This window comes from Ylistrum balloti, unplaced genomic scaffold, assembly GCF_031769215.1.
Source record: "Ylistrum balloti isolate Yb309-2 unplaced genomic scaffold, AGI_CSIRO_Ybal_v1 Utg369680, whole genome shotgun sequence".
Taxonomy (NCBI): domain Eukaryota; kingdom Metazoa; phylum Mollusca; class Bivalvia; order Pectinida; family Pectinidae; genus Ylistrum; species Ylistrum balloti.
In genome coordinates, this window is record NW_026781921.1 from 1,290,315 (window position 1) to 1,309,293 (window position 18,979).

The 18,979-nt window shown below is 37.5% G+C and overlaps 3 protein-coding genes across 3 annotated transcripts; 2 read left to right on the forward strand and 1 right to left on the reverse strand.

The window, feature by feature from the left end:
• Positions 1-601: 601 nt before the first annotated feature.
• On the reverse strand, positions 602-6,897 carry LOC132564762 (kelch-like protein 3). Its single transcript, XM_060229393.1, has 6 exons — positions 6,456-6,897; positions 4,487-4,995; positions 3,994-4,222; positions 2,627-2,767; positions 1,823-2,015; positions 602-824 (listed from the first exon to the last, which is right to left on the reverse strand). The coding sequence occupies exons 1-6, from the start codon at positions 6,895-6,897 to the stop codon at positions 602-604; spliced, it is 1,737 nt and encodes a 578-aa protein (XP_060085376.1).
• A 6,967-nt stretch (positions 6,898-13,864) lies between these two features.
• On the forward strand, positions 13,865-14,872 carry LOC132564562 (uncharacterized). The gene has a single exon (XM_060229219.1). The coding sequence runs from the start codon at positions 13,865-13,867 to the stop codon at positions 14,870-14,872; it is 1,008 nt and encodes a 335-aa protein (XP_060085202.1).
• A 1,372-nt stretch (positions 14,873-16,244) lies between these two features.
• On the forward strand, positions 16,245-17,261 carry LOC132564574 (DNA-directed RNA polymerase II subunit RPB1-like). Its single transcript, XM_060229230.1, has one exon. The coding sequence runs from the start codon at positions 16,245-16,247 to the stop codon at positions 17,259-17,261; it is 1,017 nt and encodes a 338-aa protein (XP_060085213.1).
• The last annotated feature ends 1,718 nt before the right edge of the window (positions 17,262-18,979 follow it).

Below are 18,979 nucleotides of genomic sequence, written 5' to 3' on the forward strand. Positions count from 1 at the left end.
TCCACTGACCCATATCAGGTAACAAATGGTTATTTTAACCCTAGCTACACAGTCCACTGGTCCATATCAGGTAACAAATGGTCTGTGTAACTACAGCTACACAGTCCACTGACCCATATCAGGTAACAAATGGTCACTTTAACCCTAGCTACACAGTCCACTGACCCATATCAGGTAACAAATGGTCAGTATAACTACAGCTACACAGTCCACTGACCCATATCAGGTAACAAATGGTCAGTATAACTACAGCTACACAGTCCACTGGTCTATATCAGGTAACAAATGGTCAGTATAACTACAGCTACACAGTCCACTGACCCATATCAGGTAACAAATGGTCATTTTAACCCTAGCTTCACAGTCCACTGACCCATATCAGGTAACAAATGGTCACTTTAACCCTAGCTACACAGTCCACTGACCCATATCAGGTAACAAACGGTCAGTATAATTACAGCTACACAGTCCACTGACCCATATCAGGTAACAAACGGTCTGTATAACTACAGCTACACAGTCCACTGACCCATATCAGGTAACAAATGGTTATTTTAACCCTAGCTACACAGTCCAATGGCCCAAATCAGGTAATTCATTACTATACAACTGCTGCTCCACAGCCTGCCCGGCTCACGATCATGTTACTGAGGAAAGCCCAGCGATCAGATTCAATATCATAGACTTCAGCGCTTCGTAATCGACTTGTGCCATCGAAGCCCCCCATTAGGTAAATTTTACCATCAAATGCTGCGATTCCTGGCCATGCTCTCGGTGTATTCATTGACGATATTGTTGTCCATTGATTTGTCAGTGTGTTAAATCTGGAAAAAGAAAGAAATTAAAATGAACACAGATCATGCCTAATCCCTAGAGTATTTGTCTATAAATACATCACTTCTACGCTATTTTTGTACTGGTAAGTTGCAATAAATTCTGGTTATACTTCCTGCAAAATCCACATTTTATCTAAATGCTCCCTAGCACAAATAGTATAATTCGTAAATTTTACTAATGATTTTGCCAAGTCGTTAATCTGTTGATTAAGAATTGAAAAAAAAAATTGAATTAATTATTCCAACTAGTAAGGAAGACATACAAATATTGATTGGTCATATTCACAAAAACTCTCTAATGTTCAATAAATTCTGGTTTCACATTACACACTTGTTCATTTCAAATTTTTCTTAAATAAGTGTATCAAAAGAAATTCACAATTAATGTAAATGCACATCAGTCTTATTGACTATTCTATGTTCATCTATAAATATATTTATATTATATTGCTCTGTATGTGGATTTATATGTACACAATTTGTATTTACCAACTTTATTTTTGTAAACACTTTCAGTGACTGTACTTTATAATTGGAGTTACAACACATCAATATGATATGACCTGGCCCCACTTGTATAAAACATCTCAACTTGAGATTTCCTCAAGTCAAGATTTTAATCAGGTGATATCTCCTCAAAAACGGCTTGTATAAAATTTTCTCAAGGAACAGGAGGAAGGCATCGGCTAGGATGTCCTGAAATTCCTTGAGGAATTTTCATACAAGATATTTTCAAGGAGATATTAGCTGAGGAAAATCTGGGCTTGAGGAAATCTCAAGTTGCGATGTTTTATACAAGTCGGGCCTGGATGCACTTTAATTACCTTCATTTAAGTATCAATATACACTACTACCAAGTACGTGCCAAAATTGATGTCAGATTTTCTAAAAATAAATGTTCTCTGTACAGAATGAAGAAAGCAGATTGACAAAGCAATAAATATTTGGCATTAGCCATCAAAAGTATATCATATACATTTAAGTACCTTTCCACCATATCTGTGTACTGGTCAGTGTGTTTGTAACGTCCACCAAAGGCATATATAAAGTGTTCTACACTGACTAGAGCCAGCCCTGATCGGGCCTTCTCCATCTCCGACACAAATGTCCACTCCTCAGTGGCAGGATCGAAGCACTCAACACTTGCTCGGTCGAGGTGTAAGATCTTGTCATAGCCACCTACATAAAAGAGGATCAATTTGACTTTTCTGTCCTTCTTTCACATGATTAAAATAGGATTTTTTAAAAATCTAAGTGTTTGAGACCATGTACCATTATCGATCATACACCAGAAATTGTGAAGTACCATAATCTCAGAGATAGTATGGTTCTGTTGTTATGAGATGTTTCCAGAATGAAACACAGAAACTGTGGCCGAGTACAGTAGGTAAAGATTTATAACATAACACTAAAACATATTAATTACTTATAACTGCAGAGCAAAAAATTCTTATTTCAGTAGAACTTGGTTACAAATCTCACCAAAGGGGCACACTTCAGCTGGAATGTCACGAAAGGTGACATCACAAAGTCAACTCTAACAGGCAACATCAAGCGACAGAGAAAATATACAATAACACTGATGTCTACAAGTTAACTGGCCCGTATAGTATCACTGTATATTGTAACGTCATACAAAATATTAAATGTGTGACAAAGTCACAGTCATGCAAAGAGATGTTATAATTTGACTGAAATTTCCTGTAGGTTCTCAATATTTATTACTATCTATTATTTTTCTGACACAAACAAAACACAAAATAGTCAGATATTTATGACAAATGATGCACCTGCAACATATATCTTTCCATCACAGACACAGGTCCCAGCACCAGCTCTTTTCCTCTTCATACTGGAAGCAAAGCTCCATACTTCTTGTCTTTGGTCATACTTTTCCACAATACAGTAGCTACATGATCCATCTTCTCCTCCTACAACACAACAATAACAGTAATTACACAATCCATCTTCCCCTCCTACAACTTAACAATTACAGTAATTACACAATCCATCCTCCCCTCCTACAACACAACAATTACAGTAATTACACAATCCATCCTCCCCTCCTACAACACAACAATTACAGTAACTACACAATCCATCCTCCCCTCCTACATCACAACAATTATAGTAATCACCCAATCCATCCTCCCCTCCTACAACACAACAATTACAGTAATTACACAATCCATCCTCCCCTCCTACAACACAACAATTACAGTAATTACACAATCCATCCTCCCCTCCTACAACACAACAATTACAGTAATTACACAATCCATCCTCCCCTCCTACAACACAACAATTATAGTAATTACACAATCCATCCTCCCCTCCTACAACACAACAATTACAGTAATTACACAATCCATCCTCCCCTCCTACAACACAACAATTACAGTAATTACACAATCCATCTTCCCCTCCTACAACACAACAATTATAGTAATTACACAATCCATCCTCCCCTCCTACAACACAACAATTACAGTAATTACACAATCCATCCTCCCCTCCTACAACACAACAATAAAAATATTTACACAATCCATCTTCCCCTCCTACAACACAACAAATATAGTAAATACACCATACATGGATACACACTCAGGTACACATACAGTGTACACACACACTGTACACTCAGGTACACTTACAATGTACACATACAGCTGCACACTCAGGTACACATAGTGTACACACACAGCTCCACATACAGGTACAAATACAGCTACAGACTCAGGTACACATACAGTGTACACACACAGAGCTGCACACTCAGGTACACAGTGTACACACACAGCTTCACACACAGGTACATATACAGTGTGCACACACAACTACACACACAGCTACACATACAGTGTACACACACAGCTGCAGCTCAGGTATTCATACAGTGTACACACACAGCTGCACACTTGGTTACACATAGTGTACACACACAGCTACACATACAGTGTACAAACACTGCTGCACACTCAGGTACACATACTGTGTACACACACAGCTGCACACTCAGGTACACATACTGTGTACACACACAGCTGTACACTCAGGTACATAGGAGGTGTACATTACACGTAATAGCAACTTAGATCCCATCATGTAATATTTCACATACATATGTACAGACTGTATGTATAATACACCATACCTATAGCATATAACATCCTCCCAACAGCTACACATGCTACAAATGAGCGTGCAATCTTCATTTCAGGTTTTGGTATCCACTGTCGAAGCACCGGGTCATAACACTCCATACAGCGTAAGTAGAGGGTGTCCTCCTGTGTATCCGCAAGAGCACATTCCCCACCCACCGCATACAACACACCATCCACGCTGACTGCACCTACAGCTGTCCGTGCAATGTTCATGTTTGTCTGCATATAGAAATATGAATATATGATAACTCGGAATGATGGCTCAGTGGTGCAGTGATAATGTGCATGCACATGCTTTTCCTGAAGGAAACATGATAGGGTTTGATCCCCTGATCAGAAACTGAAAGTGTTTGGGGTTACCTGCTCAATCAAGACGCGGTGTATTTCCTTAATAAAAAATTGCACTTACATACCGGTATGTATCTCATGTGATAAAAATAACTTGCTGTACTATTTCTATATCTACATTGTAGTTTTACTTACCACTGTATTCCACTGATCAATAAGAAAGTCATACTTTTCCATGCTCTTCAGCTGACAATCTGTGCTGTTACGACCTCCCATTACATATATACATGGAGGCTGAGCCCGTGGGGTCACTAAGGTCAAGGCCGTTTCATCATGATGCATGTTTATAGCCTTACTGATGAGCAACTGACACTTCGGACAATTTTTCACAAATTCAAATTTCAGTACAACATTTTCTAAATAGTTGAGGCCTAGAAGAGGCAGTTTTACATACTGAAGAAGGTTGCATGCTACTGGTGTTCTGTTGGACTCGTCACACTGCAGCCAGGCACACACTGCTTCCAACACCTGGTGCTCATTAGTCACTTGTAACTTGTCACTTTTTAATAATGCTAGTAACCTCTCCTCAGACAATTGAAAGAACTCCTCATAATGCATCACTTCCAAGAAATTTTGATATATATACTGTCTAGACAGAGCTTCTAGATCAGTACACATGTATAAATCTGCCAAAAAATTGATTCCTGAAAAAGTAAAATAAAATAAATCAGCCATACATTAATTATGTTTGAAAATTTTTAATTTTCATGAACAGATTTCATATACCAAGTGAACGTTCTTTTTCAACTTTTTACTCAGTAATAGATTCTCAAAGATAACACTTATGTATTTTACGATCTAGAATCATTAAACAAGATAACAGTATAACTGGATTCTGATGGACAGAATCGAGGTGTATGTACTACTGATATAACCATGTCTAAAGCAGGTCGTTATAATACACAAAAACTCTCTGTTTATCTCATTGTCTGTACAGTGTGTCTTCCCACAACAGCATCACTTGGAAATCTTGAATGCAGAAATATTGTTGATTCATTCCCAAAACTCCATCAAAATTTCACTTCTCATTTTTTCTTTAAGTTTACAGCAAATACACCATAACAGCTACAGTTCATTCTCAGGGCTGCATCCAATACTGACAAATCTTCACAGAAGAGGATTTGTGAAAGATTGGTGAATGTTTCACCAATTTGAAAGACCTGGAAGTCAGGAATGTATTCTTTCTTCCTGAGAAGTAGTGCTGGCACAGGGCCCATACACATGGAGGAACAACCAGGTGTTAAGTAACTCGCTTAAACCCTTCAGAGGGAAAGGAAAAAGGCACCGGGAACACAAAGGGGACCAACATTTATCCAGTTCCACAGAGAGGGACAAATACCATCATGGACAAAAAGGAATGCCAACTTCGGTCCAGAGTTGTAGGAGACTGGGAGATACAAGTAGATTTTTTTCGTGGGGAAGAAATTTGGTCTTTTTTTAATCAGATATGCTTGAGCTAGACATAGTGTTGTTGTCCCCCAGCAGGAAGAAGCTGGTGGAAGTGACAGTGCCCTGGGGAATAGTACATAAACGGAAAAAGACCACGTATCCAGAGCCAATACAGGATTGTGGGAGAAAAGACTGACACGCACAGAACTTCCCTATGAAAGTGAAGTCTGTAGAGGATTCCCCGTCAAATCATGCTGTCAAATCATGCTGGAAGATGCTCGGAAAGGAATATGCCATTAAGAGAGTTGGAGAATGAAACAAAGAGACGGTGGCTGAGAATGTGGGGAGGAGAAAGTAGCTGGAAATCAAATGTTGGAGAGTAGGGACTGATCACCCTTGCTGACCCACTGTCTGAAGACAGTTCCAGGATAGGGGTTGAAACCCTCAATGATAGATGAACCTGACTGATGATGATGACAGTTAAGCAGCAACAACAACAACAGCTGTATTCAATTACTAATATATGTATTATAACGGATGTGTTCTATATTTATCACATATGACTGACTTTTAAAAAACAAAAAAGTAATGTAAAAGTTCATGATAAAAATCAACATTTAATAAGAAAAAAATATCTGTTTCATATTGCTTATAATGATCAGTAATATATATATGTACATTTAATGTGTATTGTTTGATTTTATAACATATTTACCTAGACAGTTGGATGCTGTGAGCTGGGACTGAAGGAACGTGGCACATGACTTGCGTAACTGATGCAGACCCAGTAAACTAGCACCTTGTAGAATACCCTGGACATTGTCAACAGTTATCTCTATCTCGCTGGTATACATGAACTCCAACAAAAGCTCCATTGCCCAAGCTTCTAGGCCCCGAATCTGTACATGCTCTTGTTCCGACTCTTGCATTCCATTTGTAAACATAGCCAGTAAGTAAGGACTACATCCACACAACACAACCTTATGTGCATCAAAATCTTTCTCCTCCACAGTGATGACAACATCACAGAGCATGTGTCTGACGCGCAGGTCATGCATGACTGTAAATGCATTCTGCGGCTGACTGTGAATTGTAAACCGCCTGGAGTCTATCATAACTGAAGGGTTATGATTCTTGGAAAACTGAGCTACTTCCATCCATCCAAGTAAAAGAATCTCTTAAGAATAGTACACTACTAGAACAACAACCTTGTGGGACATTTTATCCTTATTTACTGTTTGCCATTATTAAATCCAGCTCCTCCAGTTTCTTATTCTACTCTTAAACAATCACCTGCAATAAAAACATGTATATATGAATACGATAGATATTTAAGGACCCAGCCTAACTGAATTCAAGCTCTCCAGAATTATAATTTACATCTCTAGCATCTGAGTCATAGAAAAATAAGCTGAATGATGGAAAATGCATGCCTTTGTTTAATTAGCATAAACTGCTCTAAAAATATTCATCCTCCAAATGTATAGGAAGCTGCGATATTAGGAGACTGAAACATACACATATTCTCTCAAATCAATTAGAGCATTCAACACTTGGTAAAAACTGTGAACAGCTTTTACACTTGGTATAAACTGTGAACAGCCCTTTTTAAAATAATCAGAGAAAAACTGACTGAAATATGCAAGATATAAACCACACTGGAGGGCAACTGGTTTCTAATTTGTCTTCTGTCATAATTTACTCTCCCCTTTATACCAGGTAAATTACAGTCCATTTATATTTTCAATAGGATACAAACATACTTGAAATCATGCTTTTGAAACATTTGCTAAAGAATTAAAGGTTATACTATTATCAATTTACTCAATAGTATAGAATTTCATCTCTTATTGATGTTTCCCAGTATGCTTTTTTCGATTTCTATTTTTTTACTTGAAATAACGCTATGACTTATCTGTACGATTAGTTTGACGTTTCTGGGTATACATACAGATATCCCCGATTCCAATCTTATAGCAATGCCTTATTTATATCGAACATATATTTTTTGGGATAATATTGAAATTTTCTTTTGAAAAAGGACAGAAGTTGACACAGCATCAGCTTGTGGAAGTTGCTATAAACTAGTGGCCTGGTGCAATTGTTGAAGGGTTGTGATCTTGTCTCTTCTCTCTTCATGCATTTTGCTACTGAAATGTCACAAGCCGAATTTTCCCAAAATGACTGTGTTTGAACTGATCTGACACGCTTTCTATTTTTGGAAAATGGAGAAATGTTGACATCTGACACAGATTTTCGATATATTAACCTTGCAGACGACTTAAATACCTTGTTTCGCAGTGTTTTCATCTGTCATTGGAACATACCGGAAGTGTATTATAACTCACTTCCGCCGATGGAGTAATGTCCCTTTGACTTTATCTTCAGTGTGTCACTGCTACAGGAATTGTTCACTATCAAACTTGTATGGCTTTATCTATACTTTATAACATTACTACTTACTAAATAAATATGGATTTCTTTTCATGAACAGAAAGTTGAAGTCTGTGGACTGTGGTTAAATTTAAGATGTTCAGTTGAGAATAGATTTCTAAAAAAAGATCAGTAACTGGTCTCTTTCTGTCAACCGCAGTTGGGGGGACAGATTTGTTAAGCTCCTGAGAAACAATGCCTTATATAGACTACTTATCCATAACCTTTATCATCAACCAAAGATTCTATTAAGCTAATAAAAATTCGTTTTGTAAATGTTGCTAATTGTAAATGGCGTAAAGAGCTATATAATGATAGTAAATTACCAATAAGAATAAGCTGTGGACATACAGATTGGTACGTACAGTTCACAAGATGTATGGTAGAAGAATATTACTGATCATGTCCATCACTTGTTAAGTCCAGATAGTTCTTGTATTTTATATATTGTCTCGTAAACCTTAATAGACTAGGTGTCAATACTCTTCAAATGTGTTTATTTCATTATTTTATGAAAAAATGACACGCATGTGACCCTTTAATAAAATGTATTGTAATGTGTTGTGTCGTGTCGTGTTGTGTCGTGTCGTGTCGTGTTGTATTGTGTTGTGTCATTTCGTGTCGTGTCGTGTCGTGTTGTGTTGTGTTGTATCGTTTCGTTTCGTGTCGTGTTGTGTTTTGTCGTGTCGTGTTGTGTTGTGTTGTGTTGCGTTGTGTTGTGTCGTGTCGTTTCGTGTCGTGTCGTGTTGTGTGTCGTGTCGTGTTGTGTTTTGTCGTGTCGTGTTGTGTTGTGTCGTGTTGTGTTGTGTTGTGTTGTGTCGTTTCGTTTCGTGTCCGCGTCGTGTCGAGTCGACTCGTGTCGTGCTAAATTCGTGTTGTATATGAAAGATGAAATTATAAAAAATGTACTCTGTATTTTATTTGCTTAGGGTCAGTTATTTCGAAGGACGTGTATGACCATTAAGGTCCTCTCTAGGAACTAAGAGCCCCTGCTGTTTACCTGGACTGGTGTGAACTCTAGCCAGCCTTTCCATGACCTAATTTCTCATCGTACGGAACAACGTCCAATTTGAAAATAAATATGATCAGTGCCATGAATCATAGATAATTAAAATTTGAAGAACGGGGGATGAAACTCATTATCAATGGAAACTAATTAATCAAAATATTTTTTAAAAAACATATCGTTTTTTAACATAATGTTTCAACCCAATACAAAACTAGGATTTATGACTTATATTGATAGAAAGTAGTAAATAAGTCATTTTATTGTGTAATCCGATTTGCTTGACTGTTGAAACAACATTAATCCACGTTCTTAATTTTCAAGCAACATGTCCGCTATTTAAAAAAAAAACTTCTGGAATGAATTAAATTGAATTGTCACTTTGTAAAGCTACAGCGAAAAATTTCAAGTTAATCAGTTTTGCATGCTGTGTAACATATATTTTCTCCAAAGGTACATAACTTAAAATATCAAAATAAAAAGTGGCAGAATTCTTAATAATTTTCAAATCGATTGCGCTAACTTTTGTGACAGCCAATTTTCAATAATGGAATAACTTTGGACATTTTAAAAACAAAAGGCGTGTTTAAGTTATTTACAATTGAAATATTACCCTCTATTGAAGAAAGTCAATTCTACATCCGTGACATTAAAAATCCCAATAATATTCCATGTTACTTGTGTTATTTTAAAATGACGTCATCTTTTTTATTAGTGTGGTCACGCACGGACTTCGTATAGAGCCGTTTTTACGATAGGGCCATTTTTATTAAGGACTTCTTGAAATCAGTCCAATTTAACTAGGGTCGTTTTTAAAGGCCGTTTTACCTAAGGCCGTTTTTAGAAGTGAGACCTTTTTAATTAGGATGAATTTTAAGTTAAGGCCGATAATAGTACTGTTTTTGAAGTGAGACCGTTTTAACTAGGGTCTGTTCTACGATAGGGCCGTTTTAACTAGGACCGTTTTTGAAGAAGTGAGGCCATTTTAACTCGGGTCGTTTTAATGATAGGGCCGTTTTAACTAGGACCGTTTCCTGAAGTGAGGCCCTTCAACTAAGATCGTGTTTACGATAAAGCCGTTTTAACTATAGGATCGTTTTTTAAGTGAGACCATTTAACTAGGACCGTTTTTGAAGTTGGGTCGTTTTAACAAGGATGGTTTTAACAAGGGTGGTTTTGAAGTGAGATCACCTTATCTAGGGTGGTTGTGAAGTGAATGCCATCTTAACTAGGGCCGTTTGGAAGTGAGTGCCATTTTAACTAGGGCCGCTTGGAAGTGAGTACCATCTTAACTAGGGCCGTTTGGAAGTGAGTACCATCTTAACTAGGGCCGTTTGGAAGTGATACCATTTTAACTAGGGCCATTTTGAAGTGATACCATTTTAACTAGGGCCGTTTGGAAGTGATTACCAGTTTAACTAGGACCGTTTGGAAGTGATACCATCTTAACTTGTGCCGTTTCGAAGTTACACCATTTTAACTAGGGCCGTTTTGAAGTTATAACATTTTAAATAGGGCCGTTTGGAAGTGATACCATCTTAACTTGGGCCGTTTTGAAGTTATACCATTTTAAGTAGGACCGTTTTGAAGTTATAACATTTTAACCAGGGCCGTTTTGAAGTGATACCATTTTTACTAGGGCCGTTTTGAAGTGATACCATTTTAACTAGGGCCGTTTTAATTAAAGCCGTTTTGAAGTGAGACTGTCTAAAGCCAGATTCAAGTTTCCACACACTTGGATAATTCACATAAAACACGATCGGAGGCTTTTGAAATATTACAAAATACAAACACATTTATGTTTCATATCGGCAATCGTTGAATAGGTATTAAGATGCCGCTTCTGTTAATTGATAGACAGCCGAGTCCTGATAGAAAACCAGTCTGATTTTTATAAAACAGTGAGTTGTTAACAAAATAGTCATAGATATGTTTAAAGACTACACGTTCAAAACATCTACTAATATTGGAAATTAGAGAAATTGAACGCCTATAGAATAGAATGCCTATCAACCTTCTTAAATAATGGCCGAAATTTTACATCAGCGTGGATAGATTCCAGTAGATGGCGACACAATGAATGACATCTCAAGAGGTTTATATAAAATCTATACATATTCTTTAACATATGAAGACTGATTTCATCAGAGAGTGAAGCTCTCCCGAGTTTTAATGTTTCTGAACATCTCCGATTTCACTATAATCTATTTTAAATGAGTTTAGATTTTTATTGGTGCATCATGAGGAATTCGAGGAATCTCTATGTTGCTCTCGCCAAAACGAGGCTACCTTATTGATTTTTTTTTTTCATTTTTGTATATCACGGCGACGATTAGATTCTCTCACAATTTTTGTAATCGATCTCGGATTCTAATCTTGTTTCTCAACTCTGACGTCATCCACGGTTTGTCGTTGACCTAATTATGACTTCTTTGGTAAATGAGACACTGATAGAAGTCTCGCACGCGATTTCTACTCGCGAGGATATTGTAGGTCTACAAAACGGTTTACATTAACAATAACACCAACACTACCAACGTGTTTATACATTCTGTAAGGAGCTTGGAATCCTGGTATATGTCAATCAGGACAGAGCAAATCCGAAATTCAATAAGGCTGCCAACTTTAGGAAAACAACAACATATCTTTAAACGTCTTCCCCACTGGTGTCGTTAAGCTGGGTTTTTGTGGGAATAATTAGAAAAGAGATCTGACACACAGAAACATACAAACTGAGATCTGACAGACACAAACACAAACACTGAGATCTGTCAGACACAAATACAAACACTGAGAGCTGTCAGACACACAAATACAAACACTGAGAGCTGTCAGACACAACACAAACACTGAGAGCTGAGAGTGTAAGACTTTAGTTTCCTGCCCTCACTCCAGCAGTTTAACACTACTGATATATCTTCTAAATTCGAAAGGTTTTCTGTGTCATCTAAGGATTTTAGGATCATCTTTCTTAAAAACTTACTTTTGAATTTCTTCCTCTGATTAAAGGAAATTTTTCTTTTCTAATTCCTGTTAGGCATATCATGTTGATGGACTAGTCTTAATGTCTACATTTCTGATGTGTATATTCTCTATTTGACCTTACCAATACTGCTGATATTTACACTTTGGTAACCGTCACATCCGACAACCTTTCCTGTCCAATTGAAATAAGATGTTTTGCTGTTCCACCTGTTGTTCCTTTAGTGGTATAACGTGCAATACATGACGATTATTATTATTCAACGTTAAAATATATACAAAGATTTTTTTTATTTTTTTCCTTTGATTATTATATCTGTTTTGTTTTGTCTTTTTTGTTATTTCTGCTCTTTTTATTTCAACATCACTAGCATTATTTCTCGTTGTTAGATCTGTGCGATCTGACATCTGTCATTCCGTGAATACATACAGATCGTAAGTACAAGGTATAACCATGCTACAAGGGATCAAGGCGAGATGACAAGCAAGCATAACTGTGATACAAGAAGGCTGTAGTGTTACACAACCTACAACGATATAATATCACTGATTATAACGACATTCACATGCCAAGACCAAACCTGTCAACGCTACAGTTCAACCACGGAACAGACTTTAACCATTCCGCGTTCTCGTCCCCGCAGGAACTCGTTAATTCTAGCTTTTCATCATCAATGCCAGAACTCTGTGAATCCTAAACTCGCATTTCCATTGGAATTCTGTGAATCCTAAATTATTTACAACGACATAAACTTCGTGCATCCTAAAATTTTCATCACCACAATAACACCGTGAACCGGCCATTTTCCTCACCAAACGAACTCCGTGAATCCTATTTTTTTATTACAGCAGGATCGTCGTGAATCCGAACTTCTACTCAAGATAGGATTTTCGTGAATACTGTACTTTACTCACTACAGGAACTTCGTGAATCGTATATTTTCATCGCCACAGGAACTTCGTGAATCCTACCTTTTTATCACTATCAAATATTTCCAACTGAATCAAGTATACAATTTTAAGTATCCTCAGGAAGTGCTTCAGTCGTCTAGACTTTCATAAATCCAAAGGTTTTCCGAACCCGAAAGAAGCTTCAAGATTGATACCGTCACCGACTGGTTTCAGGTAAGAAAATATCTACAAGGTCTAACGTCTTGATATTGATAAGCAAAATTGATATCAACATACAACAAAAAATGTAAACGACCTTGATACACTTTCAATGTCAAAATGTGAAATGAGTAAAAAAAATTAAATTAATTCTACTTTATAACCAAGAGGCAAAGGATCATGATATAAGGCCTGTAGTATGATTGGATTAAAAGCAAAAAACTACGATTAAATTAATTACCTTGAGCGTTTTCCGAGGTCATACATGGGTCAAATTTGCAATTTGCTATAAACTTTTGTAAAAATATTAGTATTTTGATACATGAAAGTTTTCGTAAAACTAAGCCCAGCAATGCGGTTTATGACATTCACTTATTCCTAAAGGTTTCGAGAAAAGCAGTTTTAATTTGCGATAAAAAATGCTCGGTTGTAAGCCTATCTAACTTTTGATCAACCAACTTCTCATTGGAAAGTAGAAATCCTTCATGTCATATTTATGAAAACCTGCAAAATTGTTAGCCAACAATGTCCATACTAAATATTTTCTCATGTTGCCAATCATTTTTTATTTTTTCACAGGTTCCTGAAAGAATATGTACAATCAAAGTAACACCAACAGTACCACGACCTTGGAACCAAACTCTATACCCCTTGTCCATTATATAATGTTATGGACGCTGTGTTCAGTTGCAATAATAGCATTTGCGGAACATTTTGCGATAATTTTATTTGCATATGTAAACAAGACTCTGCGACAAAAATCGTACATCATTGCAGTTCTGTTTTTAAGTAGCAGCGACATTTTACTGGCCATGGCTCTATTTCACTTTTCACTGATAAGGTTGCTGCAGCTGAAGCAGATTTGGATATGTGGATTGGCATATTTTCTGATTCAGCTTGGATTTGTGACCTCGCTAGTCCACACCTTAATCATATGTACAGAACGATATATGTGTATGAGACCAATTCCTACGAAGGTCATGTCTTTGCGTAAGCGACAATCACTAACACTTGTAAGCATTTTTATTTGTTCATTGATACTTGGAACACCGTACCTATTTTCTAGAAGACAATCAACGATAAAGATATGTCTTTTAACATCTATTTTCGGAAATAATTTGTCTTACGCACTCATTCCAGTTAGATCAATTATATTCTTCCTATGGATATGCACGATCATTGTTTACGTCATAACTGCGAACAACTTTTGTAAAAATGTGAGACGAGCGGGGAGTTCATATGGACAAGTGTACGTGACAGATAGTGACCAATCGGATTCAAATTTGGCACCAAAAGGTATGGACAATGTTCGGGAAGGCGAATCATTGACAAGAAGTTTACCTGTGCTTAGAAGGAAAAGTAATCAAAACACAGCAGTACAAGCACAGACGGAAGCTTTCAGAATAGTATCAGTGGTTTTCATAGTTTTCCTTATTTCAATGACACCACAATCAGTGGTAGGACTTGTTATGCTGTTTGTTTCCATGCCGGACACAGTTGAATTTGGCTGTGCAATATTTGCTATTGCCTCAATTATGACAAACCCAATAATGTATACTTGTATGCTTAAAGATTTCAGAAAGCTTATTATAAGACGTTAGTAATATTAGGGCGATAAAACAACTCGTACATGGAATAGCCCAAGACTTCACGAAGATAAAACATCCTGTGCATGGACTAGTCCAAGTCTTCACGGCGATAAAACATCCTGTGCATGGACTAGCCCAAGTCTTCACGAAGATAAAACCTTCTGTACATGGACTAGCCCAAGTCTTCACGAAGATAAAACATCCTGTACATGGACTAGCCCAAGACTTCACGAAGATAAAACATTCTGTACATGAACTAGCCCAAGACTTCACGAAGATAAAACATCCTGTGCATGGACTAGCCCAAGACTTCACGAAGATAAAACATCCTGTGCATGGACTAGCCCAAGACTTCACGAAGATAATACATCCTGTACATGGACTAGCCCAAGACTTCACGAAGATAAAACATTCTGTACATGGACTAGCCCAAGTCTTCACGAAGATAATACATCCTGTACATGGACTAGCCCAAGTCTTCACGAAGATAATACATCCTGTACATGGACTAGCCCAAGTCTTCACGAAGATAGTACATCCTGTACATGGACTAGCCCAAGACTTCACGAAGATAAAACATCCTGTGCATGGACTAGCCCAAGACTTCACGAAGATAAAACAACCTATACATGGACTTGCCCAAGTCTTCACGAAGATAAAACATTCTGTACATGGACTAGCCCAAGTCTTCACGAGGATAAAACATTCTGTACATGGACTAGCCCAAGTGTGGCACCCATTTAAATTATTTTAATATGTTAATGTATTTCTACTGTGCTCGTCTTGCCATATTTACGACGGGAGTATCCCATGTTGTGTTTTGCATTGTACGTGTGGTGCACTCGTCGTGTTACTTCTATATGGGGGGCGTATCCCATGTTGTGCTTTGTATTGTAAAAGTCCTATTATGTATACTGTATGTGTAGTTCGTGAATGTCCGGAGAGTGAGTTTGTGTGACGTATGTAGGTAAACAGGTTTGACAGGTGACGGATACAGTGCTGGACATGCGTGCTGGTCTTTTTCTTTTCTTTTCTTTCTTTCTTTCTCATTACCGCCAAAAGCCCCATAAAGATTTTGACCGCCGGTAGAGGAACATATACATTCCCTCTCTAAATCAACTATATTTTTCAATTCATTGCCGATGAAATGTCCTGGGCACCACATGCCAAGTGAGTAATCTTTATATACATATGCTATGTTGTGATAATTTAATTTGTGGATTTTAAATAATATTTGGTGTGAAATGTATCTTTTAGTAACGCGTACCCGTCCGAATGTTCTGTTCATAATTGTTCATATAGTTGCTTTTACCTTTAGTTACTCTACAGTGTTATTTGTTTTGTTGTAGGGATTAAGTATGAGATGAGTAAATGAAAAAAATAAATGAAGACACTAGACCACCATCTCGTCCGTCGCATTTATTTGTACCAGGGACCCCAAAAAACCCGACTCTGTTACACAAGTCTTCACGAAGATAAAACATTCTGTACATGGACTAGCTCAAGACTTCACGAAGATAAAACATCTTGTACATGGACTAGCCCAAGACTTCACGAAGATAAAACTTCCAGTACATGGACTAGCCCAAGACTTAACGGCGATAAAACAACCTATACATGGACTAGCCCAAGTCTTCACGAAGATAATACATCCTGTACATGGACTACCCCAAGATTTCACGAAAATAAAACATCTCGTGCATGGACTAGCTCAAGACTTCACGAAGATAAAACTTCCTGTACATGGACTAGCCCAAGACTTAACGGCGATAAAACAACCTATACATGGACTAGCCCAAGACTTCACGAAGATAAAACATCCTGTGCATGGACTAGCCCAAGTCTTCACGAAGATAAAACATCTTGTACATGGACTAGCCCAAGATTTCACGAAAATAAAACATCTCGTGCATGGACTAGCCCAAGACTTCACGAAGATAAAACATTCTGTACATGGACTAGCCCAAGTCTTCACGAAGATAAAACATCCTGTGCATGGACTAGCCCAAGTCTTCACGAAGATAAAACATCTTGTACATGGACTAGCCCAAGATTTCACGAAAATAAAACATCTCGTGCATGGACTAGCCCAAGACTTCACGAAGATAAAACATCCTGTGCATGGACTAGCCCAAGTCTTCACGAAGATAAAACATCCTGTGCATGGACTAGCCCAAGACTTCACGAAGATAAAACATCCTGTGCATGGACTAGCCCAAGTCTTCACGAAGATAAAACATCCTGTACATGGACTAGTCCAAGTCTTCACGAAGATAAAAAAAAATCACGTACATGGACTACCCCAAGACTTAACGGCAATATAACAACGAGAAGCCAAAGGGCACGTGACTTGTGTATTAAATTACGTATAAAGGACACATACTATTTTATCAAGCGCTAGATTGTACATGCTCCAGCTGAGGAAAATAGAAGCGTCGCCGGGAAGAGATGAAAAGTTTTGAATAGCATGCTACAACAACTTTTTTCCATCCTTTGAATCGTCAGTGAAAAGTACAGACTGATAGGGGTATTTTGAGAGGAGTTCGGAGATATTTGTCTTATAAGCATCTGAGAGTATGGAGTGTGGTCGTCTTACTGTCTTCTTGTAATGGTCCACGGGGACATCAGGTATAACAACAGTACACTACATGCTATATTTGAAAATCAATATTTAAATCTTGAAGGTTTTTTTGACAAGTAAATCAAAAGCTGTGAGAAGTTGCTTTGTTTTGGTGAAATATATTTTATAATTTAGCTTTAATAATTAGTGATGAAGTGCGAGTATTTTCTAAATTTAAAGCTGAGACGAGAATTGGAGTGAGAGGTTTGCTCTGCGGTCGTGAAGGGATGCCTCAATTGGTCTCTACACAGAGACTTTTCACTAGTATTGGTCGAAAAGCCCCTAAAGCCAGACACAATTTCTGGTTGTGAATCGGCTCAAGCAGGCCAAAGATTTGTGTACTGACCTACAACTTTAGTCCAGCTTTAATCGGAAAAGTGTTCGGTATAGACACAAAAGCATCTCGCAGTCTGCACCCTCGCAAATGCCAAGTGCCTACAAACACTTGTCTGTAACATTTTTGATATGTGTCAGGAAAAATTCAAGTCGAAAATCAAATTTTGCTTGTTGAACAATCGGTATTGGGTTTCAATCCAGAGTCAGGTGTGAATCATCATGCTGCTTTCTTTAAATACTGTTGTAGTTGTCGCTCTATCGTACATGTATGTATGTTTTTTGATCTTTAACAGAAGAAGTTATCGACAAACAGTGTTTACATGTGTGTGACATACCAGTGTGTGATATACATGTGTGTGACATACCAGTGTGTGACATACATGTGTGTAATACACAAGTGTGTGACATACCAGTGTGTGATATACAAGTGTGTGACATACAAGTGTGTGATATACATGTGTGTGACATACCAGTGTGTGACATACATGAGGGTGATATACATGTGTGTGACATACCAGTGTGTGACATATATGTGTGTGACATACAAGTGTATAGCATACAAGTGTGTGACATACAAGTGTGTGATACACAAGTGTTTGACATACAAGTGTGTGATACACAAGTGTGTGACATACAAGTGTGTGATATACAAGTGTGTGACATACCAGTGTGTGATATACAAGTGTGTGACATACAAGTGTGTGACATAAAAGTGTGTGACATACAAGTGTGTGACATAAAAGTGTGTGATATACAAGTGTGTGATATACAAGTGTGATAAATAAAAATATGTGACATATACAAGTGTGTGACACAAATGTTTGACATACAAGTGTGTGACATATACAACTTTGTGTCATACAAGTGTGTGATACACAAGTGTGTGACATACAAGTGTGTGATATACAAGAGTGTGATACACAAGTGTGTTACATACAAGTGTGTGATATACATGTGTGTGACATATACAAGTGTGTGATATACAAGTGTGTGATATATACAAATGTGTGACATATACAAGTGTGTGACACACAAGTGTTTGACATACAAGTGTGTTACATACAAGTGGGAGACATATACAAGTGTATGACATACAAGTGTGTGACATACAAGTGTGATATACAAGTGTGACATACAATGTGTGATACACAAGTGTGTTACAT